We start from the raw sequence: 17,776 nt of genomic DNA on the forward strand, positions 1-17,776 counted from the left end.
CCTCATCCCATGGTGTACTCCACCCTTCTGACAATGCTCACTTTTCTCCAGTTGTTATATAAAAAGGTAATGCAACAAAATTGCAAAATAGAGATTTTCTGTGGTGTAACACACACTGCTTCTACTCTGTCAAGTGCTGGTATCCTTCTCTTGTGTTGCCTTTAGCTTATTCCTTCTGGCTTACATTGCAAGCAGATGGCTGTCACGGTGGGAATTCAAAACTGGTGGCAGTGGAAAGTCTGTGGGTTTAGTCTCGCATTCAGACTGGTTGGGTGGACCTTGAGGCTCATAGATTCACCCAGAGAGGTGGGGCAGTCAAAGTTGTGAGGCCTCACACTCAGTTGCTCCTTTTGGATGAGCATGGAAACCATAGTGCTACATTTCCTCGGTCCCAGCATTTCTAGGGGTGCTGTAGGCACCTCTCAAGTGAAGCAGTTCTCATTTGGGGAAAAGTCTGGAATGAAACTGCCAAAAGCCTCACTGCAAGCACTTACAGATGAACAAACAAACAGGCTGCAGGCACTGATGGATACCTGCTGGCATAATGCCACCCTGCCTCATCTCTGCCGTTTTCTACAGCACATTTTAGTGTGCTGACACTGTCAGCAATTCATTTCCTGGCTGCAGGAGAAATATTGGGATGGGAGAGATGGGGAAAAGAATAGGCAGGTGGTGACATTAGCCTTTGTCATTGTGTCTCACATCGCAGCCTAGCTTTAGTCAGGGTTTGGAGAGTTCTGGGTGCTGTTTGTGGACAGGTTTGTTTTGCAACCTGTGTGTGGGCTGCGTTGATTCCTTAGCAGAAGGGAATCTTTAGCTACTCCGTGTTGCTAAAGCTTTGCTCCTGGCTGGCAGAAGAAAGGGAATAATTGTGGTCCTGTAAATATAGTTATGCACATGCTTGCACAAGTGGGCCTGTGTATTCCATATGCAGTCTGTCCTAACACCCAGGATCTAGTTCCTGTTTTTCAAGCTTTCCACTCCTTGTCCTCATTCCTTTGTCGTGGGATTCTGGTTTCTGGAATGCAGTTTCTCTGGTGTCATCAGTGCTGGGTGTAGATCACTCCAGGGAGTATTTTGTGGTTATGTACCCAGCAAGGGTGTTAAATGTTATCATTATAGCTGGTTGGCTTGAGCTGGGAATGACAGAGTATATACAGAGGACATCAGCTCTGTGTTGTGGCTTTGCTTTACACCCCTGTGTGATAATTTCTCCAGTCCCCAATTATTTTATCATTTATTTTTGTATGAAGGCAGTTTCCCTGTTCCTGAAACACAGCAGAGCTGCTCCCACTCCGCCCAGCTTTCTGCAGAGCAGCAGCAAAGGACTGGCCACTGTGCTTGGGGTGGCTTTAAAGCATCAGTCATGAGCTCTGAGTCCTGGGCAAAAGGCTTTCTTGAACTGCATGTCTGCTTTAAGCAGTGACAGAACAGATGTAGGTGCCTCAGTGCTGGCCAAGGGGGTCTTTTTTAAGGGCAGTAGAGGAAGACCGAAGAGTTCTCATTGCTCACTTGTTTTCTGCCTCCTCTGATGGTACTGCCAGCAAAGTGGGACGACTGGGTGTTATTTTGAGAAGGAGGACAGCTACCCCAGGCAGAACAGCCTTCCTGTTTGTGGGGTCAGTGTGAAAAAAAGGAGCACAAGTTTTTCAGGCACAGAAGTCTGCCGTCTCCTCTCTAATCTCTCTGGAATTAAAATTACCCAGTCTGTTTTCTGCTGCTGAAAGCTTGGAGGTAAAGAAGTGCCAAGTGTCACTAACCATCTGCATAATCAGAGCAAATTACCTAACTGTACTGAGTAATGCACCTTCTAGTCCTTCTCACTAGTACTTGAAGGTACCATGCTTGTTTTTCAGGGTTACAAATCTTCCTCTTCCTTGAAATCCATGTACCTGTTTTTCCCCCCCCCTTAGTACTAGATTTGCATTCTCTCTCTTGTAAGAAGTTCCATAAGAGTCTTTCCTTCACCTCTGCAGTGAAAGAGTCCTGAAAACTGGGTAAAGACAAGTGCTGTCCATTGCTAACTCTCACTTTGTTTTCATAGACAAGGAAACACAGCGGGAAAAAGAGAAACTGGAAATAGAACTGGCTGCTGCACGCTCCACCAATGAGGACCAACGGAGACACATCGAGATCCGAGACCAGGCCTTGAACAATGCTCAGGCCAAGGTGGTGAAACTGGAGGAAGAGGTAAGGATGCTGGGAGAGAGAAATTAGGGTAGCTTGGGTTCCAACTTGCTTGCTTCAAAGCTGTTTGTATCGGCTTAGCTTTGTGTTGGTTAGCTAAGCCACTGAACTGTGCGCAGATAAGCCACAAATCTCTATTTCCTTGGAAGTGCTTTCGTCTGAACAGCCATGTTTTGTATTCTTTTTGTTTCAACTGATAAAAGTGGGCTGGGACTGAAATCCCAGCCTGGCAACCTCCTGAACTTGGCAGAAACTCAGATCTGGATGGACTTCTAAATAATATCAAATGAATGCAGCTTGTCCCCTTGCCAGGTGTTCCACTTACACCAGGTTATCATGGTGCAGAGTGCAGATCACCATCTGTGCCCAGCATTCGTAATAAGCTGGGCACGACCTTGGTTGTTTTCTCTCCTTTTCCTCCCAAGAGGTGAGAATGCATTTGAGCTGCTTAGCGGGGCAGCTTTCACAGCAGTTTCTTTTGTAGCCATGTCACTGCCACTCACACACGGCTCTCACCTCGCTGCCCTTCTGCGTCGCAGTGTCCGTCCTCTTTGCTCCTGCCTACTCCTTTCCTCTCAAAGGCTCCATTTCCCTCTCCCAGCCTCTGCTTCCTTTACTCCTACTCTTCCTCCATAGAGAGCCTCTGGAGGAAATCTCATGACCAAGCACACTTCCTCCACTGCAGATTTGTTCTTTCCTCGTTTAATTCTGCCATCTTCCTGCCTGCTAGCACTCACCATCACCCTCACTGTGCCTCTATCCACCTGCATCTTGCTGGCTGCATCGCCAGGCTGTGGTCCATCACTGAGGAACCACGTTCTGTGCAATACAAATGATAATAGTAAGAAAAAGAACAGAGTCAGAGGAATGCTTCAATGTCACTGGCCACATTCAGCCTTGCACACAGCAGACAAGTCCATTGATTTCACTACAATTGCAGCATCACCCGGCAGAGTTGACTTGTACCTTTGTTGCTCAGGGGGACAGGGAGCACTGGGTTATAGGGTAATTTAAATGTGACATGATTCTATTTGGCTCTAGAACCATTCTATCATTTGATCATTGGTGTATTGGAGCTCTTTGACTTTCCTTCAGATTTCAGCACCTGATGTATGACTAACTTTAAGTACACAGAACATCCATGTGGCTTCCCCAGAACTATTCACATGCATGGAGTCAACTTGCATATCGTGCTGTGATCAGCCAGGGCCAGCACACACAGCACTTGGCTAGGCTGAACCTCTGTGTAGGCACTATTGCCTCCCTCAAATGAAGTTGAATCCTTTAGGGGTAATAGTAATTGTATGTTTTCTTCTCAAATTTCTCTTGTTGTACTAGAAGAATTGGGTTCAGTGCTGCTTCAAAATATTTCTGCCTCGCCTAGGTAGAATAGTAAAATAGGTAAGTAACTCTGGGCTAGATTGCATGATAGCTTAAAACCCACGCACATGCTGATAGAGAGTGAAATGCCCTGCATGAGGGCTTGTGGTCATTTGCATCCAACCTTTGCTCGAATCCCAGGGTGTGCAGGAAGTGCCACCCTTCCTGTTGTAGATAAATATGGAAGCGTCTCAGTGAGGGAGCAGGAATTAACTCTGCTTTTTCCTAGAGGTGAGAGGTGATAAAGGGAAACCGAAGGGGTGAAGAGTCACTTTTGCAGGTTTCCCAAATCACTTTTTAATGAAATGCTTAGGATTATCAAGCATTTTTTGCCTCATTAGTATTAAATTGTGGGAACTTCTCAAATCCCCGAGCTGTTTGGTAACATGCTTTCCAAAAGACAGCCCCGCAAGCTGTTCAGTACTCAGAGCGCTGTTTAGAAGGGACTGTAAACGTCAGCCTGAGTTAGTGACATTCAGAGACCAAGATACATGAACAATTTGTCCATTTTTCATGTTATTCCTGCCAGCTTAATCTGAGTTACCAGTCCCTGTAATTGTCAGGAATTTCCTAACTAGTCCTGCAGAAGAGGGTGGAGTTTCTTACGCGAAGGTTTGGCAGCCACTCTGGCTCAGGGCCCATGGGGGGTGCATATTTCAGTTGCTGCATCCTGTAATGTAAGTTTTCAGCTGGTTTTTTTCCCCTCTTCCGTTCTGACTTCCTATTAAGCAGAGTTATGCTGCCTTATATGCACCAGATCCTTTATAAAAAGAGTATTTCCGTTCTAATGGGAGCTATAAGCCAGTAAAATAGCTGTATTTATCACTATATCACTATCAATGAATTTAAATGTTGCATTGGAATTGGAACTTCCAGATTCTTTTTATAATCCTTTCTCTGAATTGTCAGTTTAGACAAAAGCACCCATCTGTAAAATGTAGGTACTTGTCTATTCCTATGCAGCTTTGAGAGCTTTTATATGTTGGATTAGAGCTTTCATATATATTGGATTTTAGCATCCAAGTTAGAAGGAGCAGAGATAAAGGGATACTAAATGGGACGGAGAAAGGGATGATCTTGGAGATACCAAAGTGTAGTGTGAAGCAGTGGGAAGCAAAAGTAGACATTCACAGAATACTTGGCCTGGTTTGTTAGCAGGGGTGAAATGGCTCTTCAAATTTAGAACGAGCTGACATTAAAGTGTTTGATAGTGCTAAAAAAGGGTGAGTGATCATGAGTATTTTAAACAAACTTAAATGTGTCTATGGATGGACTTGCTAAGTATGTATATGTTTTATATGTAATAGTTAAACTCTGCTACTTCTCTGCTCTATGTAGATACCCGGTTATTAACCCCTATTCTCACTGCTCCATTTTCATTCTTCCCTTTAGTAGATGTTCCACAGTTATGCATGTCAGCAGCTTGTGGAAATTATTTCTAGTGAAGTATTAATCTGTGTTTTCTAAGGTCACAGCTTCTGGTAATTTTCATTATATGCAGCAAATTTGAGATAAATTGAGTAGATTTGAGGTAAAATGCATGTTGGCTTAAAACCATGTAGCACGGTCAGAAATGGTTAGTGATAATGATACTTGCAGCTAAAGCAATGAAAAGCTCTCATTTTGGAGCATGGATTGCCATGATGGTCTCAATTTTGATGTAAAAGTTTGACTGGCTGCAGTGTGCAGCAGGTTTATAGCTGATGGATGGTCACAGATGGGCCACCGTCTCGTATGTGTGAACGTTAGAAACAGTCACACCATCATGATTTAACAACATGTGCTGGCATATACCTTGAGAGTCTGCAGCAAGCAGAGCAGATCGTTAAACTTCTCCTTGCTCTGGTCCAGAGGCAGAATTACTGGGTTACAGCGAGGCCCGTCCTGACCAACCGGAGACTCTGGGTGAACACTGGCTTATTGTGGGTCCTTACCAGGCTTGTAATATTGCAGGAGGGAGTTTGATGCCAAATACTTGATCTAACCACAACTGCTGGATGCAGAGGGTACAATTGCTACTGTTCCTACACTTCACACACAAAAAAAGGGAATTTCCAGAACTTTACTTGAACTTGCTCATTTCTGCTTACCCCGGTTAATTCGTACCATGGAAGACCAAACTTTGACTTAAAAAAGTTCGCGGTTTTTCTTTATAGTAGTGTAACTTGCACTCCTTTGCTCCACCACTTTACAAGCCACTGTTTTAATGAGTGCCTTAAGGAGACAGCTACAGTTACTACCACTAAGAAGATATAAATATCTACTCCTTGCCATCCTCATGCACACGTCTTGGAATGGAAGGAGAAGCCAGACATCCTTTCTAATGGGTACAAATTGGTGGCTGAGGGAAGGGAACAGGTTTGAATGAAATATCTTTTCTAAAAGTGAGTTATATTTAGAAGCTCTGAGATCTTTCTGCAATCAGAATTCAACATAAACCAGGTATCAGACCTGAGATACTGTATTCATTTCCCACTCAGCTATTGTGCAGAGCAATAGCACGCTATTTCTGATAACACTGAGGGTTCTGTCTATGGGGAAATGTAGAAACGTTCATTTCCAAATGACTTCTATTGTAGTTTATATGCTGTGTCTGAAATACCTTCGGAACAGATCTCTGGCTTGTGGGGAAGAGACCCAAAGGAGAGTTTGTGTGCTTGAAGCTTGTCTGGTTTCTTCCAGTTTTTTGTCTGGATCTATAAAAAGATGTTTCCACTCTCCACAGCTTTGTCTCACTTAAATGCTTAGACTCTCAGTGCTACATAACTCCTTTTAGGACGGAGTTGCTTTTAAAGGGGACACTTTTGGGATGGCTTATTGTTCATGGAGGGATAGGATGGTAGGTTCCCTGTAACTAATGTGTGTGCATGTGTGTGTCTTTAATGACCTGTGTAACAACACAGAACTGGCTTTTTATTGCCGTGTTGCTACCTCTCATATGCTGCTTGTTAGTAATTTTCCAGAGGTGGCTTTGGGAATCATAACTTATTTTAACACAAACAATTGGAAAAACGACATTATGACATTCCCATGCAACAAACACTATTCCCTAGCAAGAGGATAGTGTTACCAAATTGCTTCAGCATGAGTTCTTGCTGAGGCCAGTGGTGCCTTATTGGGCCCAAATTCAAATGCACTGAGGGTTCAAAGGCATCCTAGAGGAATATATTCCAACTGCAAGAGGGAGAGGTGGTTTAAACGTGCTTGCGCGCCTTTTTTTTACTACATTTCTGCCATAGCAGGCAAATTCTTGTGGGGAAACACATTTTCAGCTGCATCTGAATGGATTCAGCTTTAGGATAAACTCAGGACATAATGAAAACACCCTGAATATATTAAACAAAGGACTTTGAAGACATCAGAAATAGTGGGTGGGAGACAAGCAGATGCTGACGAGTGTTACCAATTTGCTGAAATAGGAGCTGTCCAAGAAGAAGAGGGTAATGGCTGCATTTGTCAAAATGCCTGGGAGAGTTTCTGAATCATTGCTAGCTATGCAGGAAGTCTTCTTCCCCAGAAAGCTCTTTGCTGAGTAACGCATCTGGAAGCAATGAATCTCTTTTAAAAGATCTTCCTTCCCCCTCACTTGCTATGTACAGGACTGCTTTTGTCCTGCAGGGGCAGCTCCAGTGCAGAGGATGGTTCAGCCTTTCCCTTGTTTCTAGTGCCTTGGCAGTGAAAACCCCTCATTCCTGCATGCCTCTGTTCCCTGTGCCGTGCGAAACCTCTGTGCCCTCTTCAGAGCCTTTCTTCTCGCGAGGACCCGGGATCATTGAAAGAGATTGCAGGGTTTGTCAAAGCCAAAATCAAACGAAGGAACAGGATTTGTTTGGCTTTTAGAATGTCAATTCTAATGGCGAGCGACCCAGCACTCACCTCAGGGCCCGCTCTGGAAGCTCTGCTCTGGCTGCCCCGGCGGTGGCAGCGTCGGCACCAGACAGAGCCGATGAGAGGGGAGGCTGTGGTGCAGAGCTCGGGGTGTAGGAAGTGCCTCAGCTGGTCTCTTGAGGCGAGGGTGCACAATGGGCAGGGCTGCACTCGGTGCCCTGCTGGAGGTCCTCCTGCAGCAGGGGCTGAGCTTCAGGACACTGTCAGTGGGCTAAAAGATGTCAGGGGAGCTGAGAGGGAGCTGGACTGCTTGCTCCAGGCCCAAACTGCGCAGGGGCCACAAGCATCCATCATAGCACATACAGATAAGAAGGAGGGCATTAATCCAGGAAGCTGGGAACTAATAACAAAAAAACCAACATAAAAAAGGGGGGGGATGACAATTAAAAGCAAGGGGCTTCCTCCAAAATCCAACATCCTCACCCGGAACCGCTTCGCAGCTCTGCGGGGGGCTAACAAAACGCACACCGCACCAAATGAACATCCTGCTGATGCACCAGTAAAGAGGATCACTACTGGTGCCTCAAGGAGAAAGCGGATCATTGTAGTAGATGACAACTTTGAAAGGCACAGAGGCACCCATGTGTTGGCCTGACCCAGTCTCGAGGGAAGTGTGTTGCCTGCCAGGGGCTCGGATCAGGGATGTTGTTGACAGGCTGCCTGGTCTTGTAAGTCCTGCTGACTATTACCCCTTTCTAATGGTCCATGTGTGTGCCAGTGATATTGACAGCAGCAGCCTGGGAATCATCAAGAAGGACTACAGGGCCCTCGGAGAGGTGGTTAGGGGCTCTGGGGCTCAGATAGTTTTTTCATCAATCCTCCAGGTCAAAGAGGAGGACTTTGAAAAGGCCAGGAGGATTTGGCAGGTTAATAAATGGTTAGAACGGTGGTGCCATAGTCAGGGATTTGGTTATTTACAGCATGGGACTTGATTTGGGAGGCAGGTCTACTGGAGGCTGGTGGAGCTGATCCAACAAAGAAGGTGAAGAGCTGCTTAGGTAGGAGACTTGCCAGGCTGGTCAAGGCAGCTTTAAACTAGATGTGGTGAGGGAGGGGGGCATCGATCCATCCCAACACTCCCAGTCAGTTGCCAGCACTGTAATAAATGCTTGGAGCGATGCAGAGATATTTCAGCTGCTCCAGCCGTTGAGTTGGCTGCATTTGGAACTCAACTCAGATGCCTCTATACAAGCGCCCATAGTATGGGGAACAAGCAAGAGGAATTAGAGATGTGCACACAGCTACAGGGATATGGTATCATTGGCATCCCAGAAACATGGTGGGATGGCTCCTATGATTGGAGTGTTGGAATGGAAGGTTACAGGCTCTTTAGGAAAGACAGGCCAGGCAGACGGGGAGGGAGAGTAGCTATTTATGTCAGTGATAGGCTGGAGATAGCCTATGGAACTCTGTCTGGGGGCAGGTGATGAGTCAACAGAGAGCTTGTGGGTCAGGGTCAAAGGGAGAACAGCGATGAGAGACGTTACTGTGGGGATCTATTATAGATCGCCTGATCAAGAGGACTCTGTGGATGAAGTGCTCTGTAGACAGATAGGAGCAGCCTCACGGTCGCAAGCCCTTGTCCTCATGGGGGACTTCAACCATCCTGATATCTGTTGGAGGGACAATACGGCCTGGCACAAGCAATCCAGGAGGTTCCTCGATTGTGTGGAAGACAACTTCCTCTTGCAAGTAATAGAGGAGCTGACAAGGAGAGGTGCCATGCTTGACCTCGTGCTCACCAACAGGGAGGGCCTGGTTGGGAATGCGATGCTCGTGGGCAGCCTTGGCTGTAGCGGTCACGAGATGGTTGAGTTCGAGATCCTTGGGAGGGGCAGGAGACCTCCGTGGATGGATAAGTGGTGTCACTCAGGGGTCGGTGTTGGGACTGATCTTGTTCAACATCTTTGTGGGCAACATCGACAGAGGGATTGAGTGTACCCTCAGCAAGTTTGCCGACACTAAGTTGTGTGGTTCGGTTGATAGGCTGGAGGGAAGGGATGCCATCCAGAGGGACCCTGACATGCTTGTGAGGTGGGCCGATACCAACCTCATGAAGTTCAACCAAGCCAAGTGCAAAGTCCTACACCTGGGTCGGGGCAATCCCAGGCACTGCTACAGGTTGGGCGGAGAAGAGATTCAGAGCAGCCCTGCAGAGAAGGACTTGGGGGTGTTGGTTGACGAGAAGCTTAACATGAGCCGGCAGTGTGCGCTTGCAGCCCAGAAAGCCAACCGCATCCTGGGCTGCATCAAAAGAAGCGTGACCAGCAGGTCGAAGGAGGTGATCCTGCCCCTCTACTCTGCTCTCGTGAGACCTCACTTGGAGTACTGTGTACAGTTCTGGTGTCCTCAACATAAAAAGGACATGGAGCTGTTGGAACAAGTCCAGAGGAGGCCACGAGGATGATCAGGGGCTGGAGCACCTCCCGTATGGAGACAGGCTGAGAGAGTTGGGGCTGTTCAGCCTGGAGAAGAGAAGGCTGCGTGGAGACCTCAGAGCAGCCTTCCAGTATCTGAAGGGGGCTTACAAGGATGCTGGGGAGGGACTCTTCCTTAGGGACTGCAGTGGTAGGACAAGGGGTAACGGGTTCAAACAGGGGAAGTTTAGGTTAGATATAAGGAAGAAGTTCTTTACTGTGAGGGTGGTGAGGCACTGGAATGGGTTGCCCAAAGAAGTGGTAAACGTTCCATCCCTGGCAGTGTTCAAGGCCAGGTTGGACGGAGTCTTAGATGACATGGTTTAGTGTGTGGTGTCCCTGCCCATGGCAGGGGGGTGGAACGAGATGATCTTAAGGGTCCTTTCCAACCCTAACTATTCTATGATTCTGTGATTCTCTGCTGGGCAGTTGTGGTAATAATGAAATGTCCCTGTTTCTGAGAGGAACACCACTGGTTTTAGACCATGCAAATGCTCTCTGTAGCAGAGAAGCCTGCAAGTTTCCTGCTGCCAGGCATTACATCATCTGTGAACAGATTTTGAGGACTAGTTTCAGTTTCCTAGGTTTAGTGAATTTGGTTAATCATTTCATCCCTGTATGTTTAGAGTGGATTCATTTTCCATTGCTGGAAGCTCTACAGTTCAGGGATAGCAGTGTGCAGATATTTTCAGGCAATAAATCTATCTGACTTAACTTGGAAACGGATTGCTCTCCAGGTCAGCCAGTCTTGTGAGCAATGAAGCCTCTGAATCCCAAGTGTATCCTGCTTCTCCCAGCTGCTCTCAAGTGCAGAAAGCAATCTTGACAAGGGATGGATAGAGGAAATAAAATGAAGACAGAAATACTTGATCAGGAGGCCAGGGAATCTTTCAGGGGTATTCCCTGCATCAATTCACACTTTGTATACTAGATTTCTGCAGAGTCCCAAGCCAGTCCTTGCCTTCTTTATTTTTCTTGTCCTCCTGTTGCAGATTTCATGTACCATAGAAGTGGATGTGAACTGGAGAGTGGCTGCTCTTGTTTGCAATGGTTTAATTAGAAAGTTGTGCTGATAAAGACTGACCTCTGGTACTTTATTAGGACATTTTCCAAAGCATTCAGGGATTGACATGGAGAAGATATGCACATGATTGAAGTTGTGCCATGTGCCATAGGAAATGCTGGGAAGGGATACAGTCATGCTGAAGTTCTCTGCTGTGTTTCCAGACATGCACTGAGGTTATTTGAGATCTTACCCTCTTAAAGAGGTATTGTTATAATAAAGATATTATTATGAGTAAAATGCTCTGCATTTTCAGAGCACCCTTCAAGGCAAAACAGTTACATTATGTGAGCATGAGCTTGCATCTTAGTTAAATGCAGTACCATCAAAAGGAAAATTACTATCTTGTCAAATGTATTTCACATTACATACTGAAGGGCGTGACAGCATCCTTGTAAAGCTTCAGGAATGAACTCTTATCTAGAGCATGTGTTCACTGCCAGGCCTGTTGCAGAGGAGAGAATTCCAGTGTCCTTTGATGCCATCTCACCCGTGGTAGATGTCACTGTGGCCCTTGGCACTGAGCAGCCAGTTTTGGTTCTTTGCTGGAAGAGAGAGGGAATCCATGGCAAATGACCAAGAACAAGCCTCAGCATGCTGCCTCTTTTTCTTCCTCCCATCTCACTTATGTCTGCAGCACCCTGGAAATGCTCAGGAAACTGTTTCCAGTTCCTGTCTTAGGAAAACACGATTATACTCTCAATTTATGGTAATGAAATCCCTCTGTGCTTGGAAGCATTATTCCTGATCCTCTTTGCATTGAGAGGACAGATCAAGTCAGAAAGATTTGGAAAACACCGATGAAATCAGATTTCACTGCTACCACTGCTGGGGAATCCTGGCTCACAGAGAGGTAGATTGTTCCTCACATGCAGAGTGTGTGCAGAGGTGGCAGAGATGGAAGTGAGTGGAATTGCCAGAATATGCAGTGAGTTGACCAAGTGCAGCGAGTGCATGAAGTGAAACAATCTCATAAAGGATGATTGTGTCAAAAGGCACATTAGGAAAGCTGAGTTGTCTGGAGCACATACATGCCATTATAGCTTACTAAACATCTGTGTTCCAAAAACTTGAATATTATTTAGTGATTCCTGAATTAATTCTCATTTTAAGCCACTAAAAAAACACATACACAACCCCCAAATTTTCTAACATTCCTAAATCTTCCTGAGCTGGAAGATGAAGTGCATTTTGTGAAGGGGGGAAAGAAAGTTGTCTTTATGAAAAGCCACTGAACAAGCCGTGCCTGTACTTTAGGTCTGGTGCATGAGTTAGGCATGTGCAGGCAGTGCTGGTAAGTTGGGCAACAGCTTGTGTTGCAACATTTCACCTGCAGGTTTGGCTGATGGGAGCACTTTCAAAGTGAATGTTTCAGTGGAATTTCTGTGTCCTAATTCTTTTTTGGCTGGGCTCTTGGTATTCTTTGAATGCAGGCCAACACGTTAATGCTCACTTATGCACACTGAGGTTTATTAATTATGAAACTAGGAAAATGTTGTCAGCGGCTACTTTTGCAAGGAGAATTTTAACTGTGTGTTAAAAAACTGTTCAGAAATGTAAATACATTTGTGGTAAGTTATAAGAGATCAACTATATGTCTGTCCTTCCTGAGGAGTTGGGAAGGAGAGCTGATTTTCCATCTCCATGCAGGATATTTCACTGCTAGCAAGTTTATGACGTTGTTCCTTACTCTCGTCCAGGTCACTAAGCTCATATGCAAAGCCAAGATACTAGGTGCTCTCCATTTCTAGGTTGTGCTGCTGACTCATGGTTTATCATTTCTGGCTAGTTACAGAACTACTTTGAGCTGCTGTTAATCTAAGTGTAAAACTAGTGCATTAATTCACACTTTATTGGAGTCTGAGAAAGCTTAAATCAGTGTTTTTAAGCACTATGATCTGGAATAAAAAAGTGAAGTATAACATTTTTATTGATTTCCTGCAGAACAGCAGTGGAATATTAAGTTGTATGAAAATGTTCTTGTCCTTCCCATTTCAAACAAGCTTGAAATCTTGAGCAATCAAAGAATCAAGATACCTTTTTACTGTACATGCACTAGTGGGAAGGCTTTTGGCTGGATTACTCACTATTTATTGTAACCTTTATTATAAAATACTTGTTTGGGGAAAATCCTGTAGGGCAGCAGCATTCATGCTGTGAGATTAGATGCCTGCTGACTTACAAAGAGAAGAAAAGGATACCATGTCTGGGATTAATAGTTTGGAGATTTTTCTCTCTGTGCTGTTCACATTGCAGTCTCTGGATTGTCTTAAGGAACAGGAGTGTGAAAAGGGAACATTTGGATGAAGCACATGATAAGACTTTTTCGGGATGAAGGTGCGATGCAAGAACAGCTCATGTAGTTCAGATCAAAGCCCAGCCAGCCCAGTATCCTGTCTCCAGCAAAACTTAGAGCAGATTCCTAGGGAACACGATCGTAATGAGGCCAACAAACAGCAGTACTTTCCCAGAATACTTTCCGCTTCCAAGAAGGACTTCCTGAGCCAGAAGTGGTGTCTTTTGTCTTTAATATCCCTCAGTGGACTTTTCTTCCATGAAGCTGTAGAGTAGCTCTTCGAACTCACGTAAGGGAGTCTGTGTTTTGCATTGTGGTGCTGCTCTAGAGTTTGGCTCTGACTGTTGGGAAAAGTTGCCTTCTTCCTGCTATTTTTGGTTTTGGGGGGTTTATGACAGTCATAACTAAAAAAGCAGAGACCCTGATGTGCCACAGAAGGCCAGCTAATTGTGAATGTTAGTCTTTTTCCTAACAGAAAATGACGTCCATAGGTGTGCAGTATTCTATATATTAGATTAGAGCTGGGCCCTGGCTGTGTTTTATTCTTTTTTATTATCATTATTCATATTTTAGTTTGGTTTTATTCTGCCTGAACTGTGGATTAACCTTGCAAAGACAGTTCTTGGGTGTCTCAGCATGGTGGTTTTCATTGCTTATCATGAGGTGGGCTAGCAGCTTGGTTTGCAGGGTGAATGATGGAGGAGGATGGAAGGGCAGGGGCAAGGAATGAAGCAGGACTTCTCAGGTCATACTGGGCCAAAATATGCAAGATGAATGTCCAGACGGCTAGAATAAATCTGTCTGCAGCATGGAGGGAGCACAGGTCATGTCTAGTGTGTGCTTTGATCCTATTCATTATTTTATTGTTATGGAACTGCAAGATTGGATTCAGTTTCTGCTTAATCTCCTAAAAACACTGCCATCAATTTTCAATATTGCACTGAAAAGTGCCCTCAACTTGTGAGCTAGCTCTAAATGCTGTCTTTGCTACTTTGGTAACATCTGTCAAGTCACTGAAATACTGTTGTGAACCCAAATGCCCTTTCTTAGCCCATCACTTAGCAGGAGTCTGAGGCACGCTGACAGCAGTTGTCTGGACAGGTTCTTCCTGGCTGGTGCTTCTGTGCTGGGCTACATGTACAGACCCAGAACTTCACTCACTTGTTCTTACTATTTAACTTACGTTGGATTTTCTTCCTTTGTTTCAGCTCAAAAAGAAGCAGGTCTATGTTGAGAAGGTGGAGAAGATGCAGCAGGCTTTGGTTCAGCTGCAGGCAGCATGTGAGAAACGGGAACAGCTGGAGCACAGGCTGCGGACCCGGCTGGAGAGAGAACTGGAATCTCTCCGGATGCAGCAGGTACCTTCTGTTGCCCTGTGCCACACTAGGTTTCTAGCAGGATTGTACATTACACCCTACACGACACATAAAAGGGCAGTGGTTTCTGCTATCTTGTAATTGGTAGCTAGAATCATGGGTTTGCTGGCTGTTGTATTGCTTTGCCTAGATTTAATTCTTCCATTCCTACCTGAAAAGTTAGGTAAGAGAGCAAAGAGGATCCATCACAGCCATGTAGCTAGATGGTGTTCTATCTTTAAGTAACCTGGTTATATTTGCTTTTAAACAATTCAAAAGATTTTGTTCACAATTTGAGATTATATATAAAATTAATTAACTGGCCTGAAAAGAGGCCCTTCAAAAAGCTTTTGCATTTAAAAAAACCCCAAGAAAACCCAAACAGCAAAACCAATTCTGTAAGTGCAGTTGATGGAAATGGATGAGAGCTTCACGTAGAGCTGTGAGTTAAGCTGCCTTTCTTGGGAGCAGTGCTTGATGTTTTATTGCTTTTGAGTTTCAACATTTGAAAAATAGGAGTCTTTTTTGCATTATATGAGCTTGTTTCCTGGTTTTGATAGAGTGAGGCTGAACTGCCTCTGCAGATGTTTCAGATTAAGCTCTGAAGGAGATGGTTACCATCACCTAATTGCCCAGCATGGCATAGGCCACTGCATTTCACTGTGGGGCGTACTTGCCCCAAGCCAGTGCTGCTCTGGACCAGCCCCTGTCCTTCAGACAAAAAGCAAACAAACCAACCCTGAGTCTTACAGATGCATCTTGAGACTTCTTTTTCCTTTTCCTTGCTGTTGGAAATCAGCGTCAGGGTACATCTCAGACTGCCAATGTCTCGGAGTACAACGCCACGGCGCTTATGGAACTCCTGCGTGAGAAGGAGGAAAGGATTCTTGCTCTGGAAGCTGACATGACCAAGTGGGAACAGAAATACCTGGAGGAGAGCGTGATGAGGCAGTTTGCTTTGGATGCAGCTGCAACTGTGGCTGCACAGAGGTAAATAAGGCTTTTCATAGTACTGGGATTATTTTCTTTTTCCAGTTGAATGTCATATTTCCCACCAAGGAATGTTGTCATACCCATGTTACCTCAGCTTGTGGTCTGAACAGCTTCTCACACTTCTGCATGCGAGTGGAGCTTGGCTGCTTTTCCTGGGAGCTGTGCAATTGCCAACAATTAGAGCCTTTTTTTTTTTCCAGGGGAAGATTCCTCCACATGCAGGAGCCATTTTCCAGACTAGAGTTGTTCTGAGCCATTCCTAGAAGCTGTTGATTCAAAAATAGGTGTATGAGAAGGGGTTTGTTTGTTTTGGGGGGTTTTAAACAAGAATCAGTCCTCGCTGAAGTCGTGGGAGCTGGGGTAAGCTTGGTGATTCACAGCACTCACCCTGAATGCCTTACTTGTTCTCCAGCATGTTTTTGCAAATTACTTTGTGGTATTGTCCTCAACGTGGTTATAACCAGAAACATCTACTAGGAAATTGTGCTCCAAACATTCTGCTGTGTATGGAGAGCACTGCTTGCGGGGGTGGAAGGGTGTATGAAATCGGGTAACAAGCTCACATTCCAAGACAACTGAACAGAAACACTTACTATGGCTGTAAATGGGCCCAAGTGCTTCAGCTAGTTGGTAAACAAGAGCTGTTATTGGAGCGTGACTCTTTAGCATTAGGTATTGCTTACATATAATTTCATGCCTCGCTAGTTTCTGGTTCTTGATGGCAGATTTCATTTTAGATTGTTTATGAACCAGATTGGAATAGGGATGTTATCACAACTGGCTTCCTAGCTCATAAGATCGTACTAGAATTACAGGGGTAAAGCTGCAGATCTGCTGTGTTAGTGTTTAAAGACTTACCTTATCTTGCTCCAGGAGCAGGCTGTTATTTTAGGGTATTGATGCTTCTTGTGCAGTGTTTTCCACCTCCCCTGAGATTCTCTAAAGGCTGTTGCTACTGCTTGTCCTTAGAGGCTGTGTCATATTTTCAGCTGTGTGCTGATAAGTAGGGGTCTGGTCTATTGTTTATCGTAGAATGAGAGGGGATGTGTTAGGCCTGTTTGGGTTTTGTTAAATGAACAGTCAGGAAAGAGCCAGCCTCTGTTTTCACATTTCCTTCTAGCTGCTTCTCCCCCCAGAGGAGAGTATTCCATTAGTGTCAGTACTTCTGCAAGTTTACGTTTTGGTTAGTGGACCAAACAACTATCATAGTGTTAACACCAGGCACTATATGGAATCAGTCTAAAACTGTTTTCAACCCACTCCAAGTTTTTTGGACCAACCTGCTTAGGATTGCTTAACAAACTTCCATGCCTAGTTCCCTTGATACTCAGATTCCATGTATGATACTGTTGGAATGGGAAGGGAAAAAGCTTTATATCTGAAGCAAAGTTTGCGCTGTTTCAAGTGAAGAAAAGTGCTTAGTGTTCTGTGCCATCCGTTCCCCCCCCCCCAAGTCCTCCAATTTGCCTCACTGGTAGGATTACAATAGCTCAGTGAATCAGTTAGATTATGGACTGGCCTGAGATGGATGGTAGATTGCCTGTTGCTGTAATGACTTGCATATTTTGTAATCTTTCTTTCATTAGGTCCGAAAGGGGGATTTTTGGAAGACACTGAGCCAAAACTCAAAAAAGTGGATATTATTGTTTGTTACTTTTGAGCAATAATTTTTGCTGCTAGGAGGAAAACAGCAAACTTAACTGATTCTTTGTCTGCTCTACTGCTTGTTCTCAGGGACACGACAGTGATCAGCCACTCGCCTAACCCTAGCTATGACACCTCGCTGGAAGCTCGCATTCAGAAGGAGGAGGAAGAGATACTGCTTGCGAACAGGAGGTGTCTCGACATGGAGGGAAGGTAAAAAGCAGTTTGGTCCTATCTGGCTTCTTTAGGACAGGGATTTTAAATTAATTGTCTGGGTAGACGCCTCAGAACCAGAAATTCTTGTGTCTTCACCAGTAGCAATGGTGTAGGATGCCAGACGCTCATTTGGCCAAGGAAGTATCTACATGGCAATCCAAAACCTGTCTTGATACTGAGGGCTAATGCAAAAAAGCCTAGTCTTAGATTTTTTGCATTTAGCTTGTTGCTCTTCTTTCTTCAGGGCATCTTCATCAGACCCCAGGCTCCATCCGCATTTTAACACACTCACAGAACTCTTTTTCCTGGGGTTAGGTCCAGCGCAGACTCCCCAAAG

At 45.0% G+C, this 17,776-nt stretch overlaps 1 protein-coding gene across 4 annotated transcripts in view; it reads left to right on the forward strand.

Moving 5' to 3' along the window:
* The window catches only part of AMOT (angiomotin), a 62,902-nt gene that overhangs the window by 39,048 nt on the left and 6,078 nt on the right, over positions 1–17,776 (forward strand). For all 4 annotated transcript variants that reach the window (XM_030497409.1, XM_030497410.1, XM_030497408.1 and 1 more), the window contains 4 exons: positions 2,045–2,190; positions 14,440–14,589; positions 15,386–15,576; positions 17,314–17,436. In XM_030497409.1, the coding sequence (XP_030353269.1) occupies positions 2,045–2,190; positions 14,440–14,589; positions 15,386–15,576; positions 17,314–17,436 (610 nt within the window). The remainder of the gene's footprint in view (positions 1–2,044; positions 2,191–14,439; positions 14,590–15,385; positions 15,577–17,313; positions 17,437–17,776) is intronic.

Source organism: Strigops habroptila, chromosome 9 (genome assembly GCF_004027225.2).
Source record: "Strigops habroptila isolate Jane chromosome 9, bStrHab1.2.pri, whole genome shotgun sequence".
NCBI classification, from domain to species: Eukaryota; Metazoa; Chordata; class Aves; order Psittaciformes; family Psittacidae; genus Strigops; species Strigops habroptila.